A 7,418-nucleotide genomic window follows, 5' to 3' on the forward strand; every position below is an offset into this window, starting at 1 on the left:
AAAAAAATATATATGTTGTTACCGACACCTGATTTCCGCAATATCCTCACAACTTTGTTACATTGCCTGTCAGCGGCGTGCAAGGAATTCTGTTGGTTTGACTTAATTTCCGCATTTTCTTTGGAATCTGGTCTGGTTGCATGATAACTAATTTCTACATCATTCGCAGAATTGAGGAGTAATTTTTTGACAGATTTGACTATTTACATCCACTCTTAAATCGTCGGTAGATTCAGGATTCCTACAGATACCATGTGGAAGCCAAGTAGCTTCTATTCCCTAAACGCTTTCAGTGAAATCTGTTTCATAAGAAAAGTTGAAACAAGAACCCTTCATTCGGCGTTGATAAAGCTCGTCGAACTCTTCATTTAGGGCAACAGTAAACCAATTCTTCCAATCTCCAACGACACCTGGAAATAACACGGAAATTTTGTGAAAAATGTAGCCATGGCTTTTGCTATACGTAAAATAAAACTAAGGATATACCGTACAGAGCAAAATGAGTCATTCTCGTATACGTGTATGTGTCATTCCTAGTGTACCCGTAATATTTTAAATGATCAAAGCAAGATGAAATTTGTAGACGAGATTTGGACGCTGATTGAGGAAAATTACCCTTCTATTTTCAGTTTTTATGATACTGTAAACACAGGGCCTGTAGTTCCACAGTTAAAAATATTTGTTCCATTAATGCCACGTGAAAGTAAATTTTATTTTTGTAGGTACATTATGTATTATGATAAATCTGATGATAAGCATATTATTACAGAGTGTTTTCAAAGCCCGTCACAGGCTCAAATCCAGCCCTCGCTCTTTTTAGCGCGAGGTCAACTCTTTTATTATACGCATAGTCAAACTTCATTTCCTCATTTGATTGGTTTTGTTTTCATGTCGTACTCAAGAACATTTCGCTTCTACGACGGCAACAAACATGGTGGTGGAAGGAGGTCGGGCGGAACCATGCATGCAGGGGAACTCCCATGCATGACCCTCCGCATGTAGCTGCAGACCTTCCCATGTACAAGTATCCTCAACAAAACAGTTTAACAGTGAATTATGATTTCATAAGACACAGGGTTTTACATCTCTTTTAATCTCTTTGTAACAATTAAGCAATTTTGAGGCGCCTTTTAGTCTACTAAAATTTGTTGACATTAGAATCGCTTTATTTATCATTTTATATGTATTTTTATTTATCTTATCGACTCACTTGTGTTAAGGCTGTATCTTAAAATAGACGCTAAATACATGTATGGACCTTGTTAAGAACACTGGTTTCATCGGGCACTACGGTTTTATCCAGCACTACTGTTTCACCTACCCATAACTTGACCACCTTCGCAAAAGTGCAACATTCTTGTGGTGAACATTAAATAACCAAGCATTTAAAGAAATATATTATAGGATTGTGGTTCTGCCAGCAACCTGTGGATGGGCGTGGGTTTCCTCCCGGGGGCTCCCCGATTTCCACCCACCATACTGCTGGCCGCGGTCGTATAAATGAAACATTCTTGAGTACGGCGTAAAACACCAATCAAATAAATAAATAAATACTGGCCGCTGTCGTATGTATGAAATATTCTTGAGAACTGCGTAAAACACCAGTCCAATAAATAAATAAATAAATAAATATAAGATATAGAAGACACATTTTGGACTAGCATATAATAGGGGTTCGAGTAGGCTACATATCTCTCTTGAAGAGGTTAACTGATCTGGTTGTAAATGTATAAACTAGGGCACAGCCACGAGAGTTACAATGTGAAACGCCTACTAATTTGTCGTAGTCGCCGAAGGAGCATTATGTTGCGCCATATCTTCAAATGATAGCAACGACCTCTTCCACACAACTGTCACTGGTAGTCGCCCATAGTATTCGAGCACTTACAGCAAAGACAAACTCCAGGAAAAAGCTCGCATGTGCACAATATCTACTTTTTCTGAAAATTTACTCGCTATTTTGTAAAATCCCACTCACTTCTGCACAGTTATCGCAAAATAGTTCGTTTTAGCCTAGGTGCCAGAGTAAACTTCAGTTCTGCTGCGCGTAAAATATCCCACAACACATTTGATCCCGTTTCGCATTGTAACTCGAGTCTGCGCCTCTTGATTCAGAGTGTTACATGTTAGTTTGTAACTATCGGATTGCCGACCTGTGCGAATAAACTGTGGAGCCCCTTTCCACTCGTCGAGAGCAGAGTTGTCAAACTGGGCATCCACGGAACGTTTGAAAGAATCAAAAGACGATAGTTTTTCCATTTCCTCCAAAAACTCCGTTGATCTTGTCAAGTCCAAGAAAGAACACAGGCGAGACATTTCTCGTAAAAAGTGCTGCAAATGAAAAAAGACAAAAACAAAATATGTAAATTAATCGTTAAGCATGACTTGTTTTTATGTCTACCATGGCAACCTACCATGATTTTCTTACACGTTTTTGGTGGTAGGAACTTTTACGGCCATAACTTTCTACAGATAGATTTCTTTTGAGTTCACAGCCACAAATTCATAAAAAGGCTTTAGCCATACCTTAAAAAGTACAACGCCCTCATTATGGAAAACAGCTGTATTTGTGTCCGGATCTGACGAATCAAATTGTGCAGTTTTGCAAAATTTTGAATCAATGAGCGTTTATGAAGGGGATTTATTATATGTGGCGCAAGGTGGGCGTGTAAACTTCTATATAGCTTAGGGTCTCCTTAACGACGGCTGTAAGGTTAGTCCTATTTTAGGACTTCCTTGCCTGCTTCAGTTGTTCGTAATACATGATATGTATTTGGCAGGGTCTTCCTTCTTCAATGACTGAGTTCCACTCCTGCATGTATTCAAACCAGTCTCCGTACGGCACTGCAGTGAAAAAAGTTTTACTGAATACAACAGTATGTTGCCGTTAACTAGGCCAATTTGACAAACATGATACTGTTCGACAAAAACTACTTTTATCAATGATTATCTGTATAGAACCAAAAATCAGACTTTTGTTTACACTGGTGAATCCTAAGTATTTTTTTTTAACAAAAAGTATGCCTCTAACTTCATACTTTTCCCCGTCTACGTGTAAGTACATTGTTGGTGCATACACTTACGCTAACAGCTGTTTCCAAGTTTTTACAGATAAAGGTGTCGCGTTGAAGTCTACGTGGTAAGAAGTTTTCAAGGAAAGAACCAATAAGTTCATGGCTTTAGACCGTCTTGTACAGGCTGGATGGAGATTTTCGAGTTTCCTTTTGGTCGGCTAACTTAACTGTTTAGACATGGTTCCTTGGCTAAACATTACCGACGGAAATTAAATTGAACCGTTCAATAACAACACCTGTTTTCAATAAAGTTATTTCTCGAAACGTATTGTTATTTTGAGGTAAAGATAAGCTTTTGTGTAAGGCGTTAAATGGCATTGCATTGAACACATTAAAAGCAAAACCAAATCAGCGAAAGCTGGATCTGCGCCTGTATCTTCGCTTATAATGCCTACTTCCCTAATTATCACGCTTACTTCTTCATTTGTCATGCCTGCTTCCGTACTTGTCTTTACCTACTTTCCTCACTTGTCATGCCTACTTCCTTACCTGTCATACCTACTTTCCTCACTTGTCATGCCTACTTCCTCACTTGTCATGCCTACTTCATCACTTGTCATCCTCACTCCCTCACTTGTCATCCTCACTTCCTCACTTGTCATACCTACTTCCTTACTTGTCATACCTACTTCCTCACTTGTCATGCCTACATCCACACTTGTCATACCTACTTCCTCACTTGTCATGTGATTTTCCTTAATCGTCATGCCGAGGGCCTCCGTGGCTCAGTCGGTTGGCGCGTTAGCGTAATGACCCAGGAGCCTCTCACCAATGCGGTCGCTTAGAGTTCAGCTCATGCTGGCTTCCTCTCCGGCCGTACGTGGGAAGGTCTGCCAGCAACCTGCGGGTGGTCGTGGGTTTCCCCCGGGCTCTGCCCGGTTTCCACCCACCATAATTCTGGCCGCCGTCGTATAAGTGAAATATTCTTGAGTACGGTGTAAAACACCAATTTGTATAAATAAATAAATAAATTAATTAATCGTCATGCCTACTTCCTCACTTGTCGTATGACTGAAACGTATCGTTTTAGGGGTGTTCAGGCCTTCAATTTTCTTTGTGAATGCTATATTTCTTTGAACTGTAGTCAGACAAAAATCTCCCATCCTGGATACCTTTCCCCTCCATGAAGAGCTCCAGGAATGCAGGAAACTTTCCGTTGTATCCATAATGCTTTCTCTCTTTGATGAAGTGGTAGTACGACAATGCCACATCTTTGGGGTTACGATACACGAAGACTATCTTACACTGCTTCTGGAAAACATCTTTGGGTAGCAGGTGGTAGTTGAGGTGGGTGTTGATTACACGAGGAGACGGTTTGGTGTCCAGGTGGTCACAACCAACGTACTCCAACATGGCGTCAGCTTTGAGAGCCGTCTGAAGTTGTAACCGATTACTTATCAGCACCACGAGGAGATCAGAGACCCAATGCGTTCCTATCAAAGATATTTGTATCTTACAGTTTCAAAGTTTATTTCAGTCATATCACGACATATACACAGCAATGTAACGGTAAACAGCACTGTATATATTTGTACACAGCGCAAGACGCAAGACCACAGACATAGTTTATATCGTTCTTATAGTGGACCAAGCGGTACTTGGTCTGTCTCTTAATGCCGATAGCCAAGTGAAGAATTATCAAAACTGCTAATTGTATAGCCGCCGCCTTGCCCTAACACGGGATTGAACCCGAGTCTGCCGCTCACAAAGCGAACAGTTCAGTCTAGAAATTCTCTCAATATTCTTTGCTTTGTGCCTTAGCGTATAAAATGACCCCATTTTAGAGCTGTAGAAAATGTTACTTCAATCAGCCTCAAGAATACTTGTTACTTTACTTGATTGGGATTCAACCTACGTTGGTGATATCTCGACAGTGTCTCCTTGTACAGCTGACTGGACCCATTGCTTTTATATTTGTGGTGTTGCCTCAGTGGAACGCCAGGTCGAAGACACCATGCAGACAAGACATACGGCTGTACTTAGGTCTGTCGATTTTAGGATTAAGTTAGTTATAACTGTTCGGAAATGAACCGCGCGGATCTACGACTCGCAACGCAGACGTTCTTCCCATGGAAGAAAACATTAAAATACCAACCGATAATGTTAAAGTAGACTTCAGACCATATTGTAGTTTTGGGGTGAAAGCCAGTAATCCGATGGACGTCTTCACATAAAGACGAGACAGCCAGGCAAGTATGGGAGCTGACTGGATTGGAACCCCACACGGCCATACCGGTGTCAGAGAGAACGTATATTATAACGTTCATCTAACAAAGGTCCGATCTCAAAACGGATGGCCTGATGCTTCATCGGTAGATTCGAAGATGAATACAAATTAGAGCCGTAGGACTTAAACATCGGTAATTTTGGCACTGCCTCGCTTTGCGCTAACGGCAGAAGGGAAGGATCAAGTACTGGTCGGTCCGGTGCCAGTGTAGACTATAATTTAACTAGGTGGGTTGTCTTATCTTGTGTCTGCAACATGGCGTTCCAGTGAAGCAGGACCTATAAATAAGTCGGCATTTGGTCCCGACAAAGAGACAAGGAGACACTGTCATTGTATGACTGGAATAATGTTGAAATCGGCGTTAAACCATAATCAAACGAAGAAAAAGGATTTCTGTATGCAATTTGTTAATGCGAGAGAGTTGTGTTACCCGGATAATGGTACTCTGCGAAGTCCAACTTTTTAAAGACTTTATACATGTTACATGAATAACCCTCCTCCCCCCCCCCTAAAAAGAAAAGAAATGGGGTTTTGCCAGTAAAACAATAAGTGCTTTTAACCGTTAATGTGAGTGCTTTTCGAAAGTTAACAAATTTGCGCCACAGGATACCTGATCTAGGATAGGAGCAAAGAAAGACATCATCTGGTCTGGCAGTAAATCCACAGACGTCAGCCACATGCTCCATCGTCATTGGCCACAATCGACCTGCTTTAAGGTTAAGGGTGATTTGGTCACCATTTCGGTCTGGGACGGTCACCTTCTCCATATCTGGTCTACTCTGAAATCAGCATGAACTTTTCTTTTTAGGTTTAGTGCTAATTTCCGAAAATACTGTTCATGTTTAACCAATGTATCACTCAGTAAAAACAAATAATAGAAATCTAGCGGCCATACTGTTTCCTAAACTTTAACTTATTTTGACCCAATTCAGCTCAAAGACCTGTTATATTGTCGGAAAATGGAAAAAAAGTCTTCCTAGGAAAAATTTTAGGATCTGAAGTGATTTGAATTAGTACAACGATATCGTTGCAGTATTTGAGGGGACATCCACTCTGTGTATAAGTGGCATCTTTAAGCATACCGCAGTCTGTTTTTACATTGTGGAAACCAATATAAAATGGCCAAACATCAGAATATTTTAATAGCATTACGAATTATGATCAACACGTTTGTGTCCTTCACCAGAGCAACAAAATTCATAACATGTATGAATGCACTTTTTTTCAGTTTAATAATTTAACCACTGATTAACTCCATCCAAGACTGCACACATTCGTGTACTTTTCTCAAGTGCAGTAGAGGCATATGACATAGGGAAATTAAGAACATTGAAAGATAAAGAATTACGCCTGATAATATCAGGAAATTATAGTATTAAAACAAAGAATTTTGCCTGATAACATCAGGAACACCAGCAAAGCGCTATTTTGCATTTATGTCACCGTGAAGCAGAGTTTTATATTAACTTTCAATGTTTCAACAATGCGAGTAAAAATGGCAAATGCTCGGATGTCCAGGCTTTAGTATTGTTTTTGTGTGTGTGTGTGTGTGTGTAGATCCAGGGTCGTCGTCACATGACTGGAAAATTGTTAAGTTTGACGTTAAACACCAAGAACTCACCAACTCTTTCTTAGGAAGTGGTACCGATACTTTAGTAGAAGACGTTACCTTTTAGCCGTCACTTACGGTATTTCTGACGGGCTGGGCTATCAGAGGGACGTTCTCCAGACCCGACCCTTCCTCCACGCTATACACCACAGCCTTGTCCTCAGCTAAGCACCGCTCTGTTCTGTTATCCCCCGGGCGCTTACTTTTGTACCAAGAATACAACGCCATCTACTTAGTCTTGGCCGCCTATTGAGAGCACATGCAGTCTGATCCAAGCACCCAAGTTCAGAGGTCAATTGACTGGACTACATGTTACCATCTTTGTAGGTCACCAAATCGCCTGCAAGAATGAGCACTTCTTGATGTTAAATGTATTCTGTCCTATCTTCTATAACTTAGGCTCTTTGTAGCCGCGTGCTCATGTGTTACCTCGGTGTTGGTCATGTCTTACGATGGTCGTGGGCATGTGTTAATATTCCCACGATTATTGTCTTCCTTTGTAAGTACA

The 7,418-nt window shown here is 40.7% G+C and overlaps 1 protein-coding gene across 1 annotated transcript; it reads right to left on the bottom strand.

The window, feature by feature from the left end:
- Nucleotides 1–277: 277 nt before the first annotated feature.
- LOC135470599 (sulfotransferase 1E1-like) lies at nt 278–7,138 on the bottom strand. Its single transcript, XM_064749636.1, has 6 exons — nt 6,989–7,138; nt 5,912–6,080; nt 4,187–4,507; nt 2,741–2,844; nt 2,154–2,331; nt 278–410 (listed from the first exon to the last, which is right to left on the bottom strand). The coding sequence occupies exons 1-6, from the start codon at nt 7,136–7,138 to the stop codon at nt 280–282; spliced, it is 1,053 nt and encodes a 350-aa protein (XP_064605706.1). The 3' UTR covers nt 278–279.
- Between the last annotated feature and the right edge of the window lie 280 nt (nt 7,139–7,418).

This window comes from Liolophura sinensis, chromosome 7 (assembly GCF_032854445.1).
Source record: "Liolophura sinensis isolate JHLJ2023 chromosome 7, CUHK_Ljap_v2, whole genome shotgun sequence".
Lineage (NCBI taxonomy): Eukaryota > Metazoa > Mollusca > Polyplacophora > Chitonida > Chitonidae > Liolophura > Liolophura sinensis.

Coding starts and splice junctions, on each gene's coding strand:
- LOC135470599 (XM_064749636.1), bottom strand. CDS start 7,138: ATGGCGTTGTATTCTTGGTACAAAAGTAAGCGCCCGGGGGATAACAGA. Junction 6,081..6,988: donor CCCAGCCCGTCAGAAATACC/GTAAGTGACGGC, acceptor TGCTGATTTCAG/AGTAGACCAGATATGGAGAA. Junction 4,508..5,911: donor TTGCTCCTATCCTAGATCAG/GTATCCTGTGGC, acceptor TATCTTTGATAG/GAACGCATTGGGTCTCTGAT.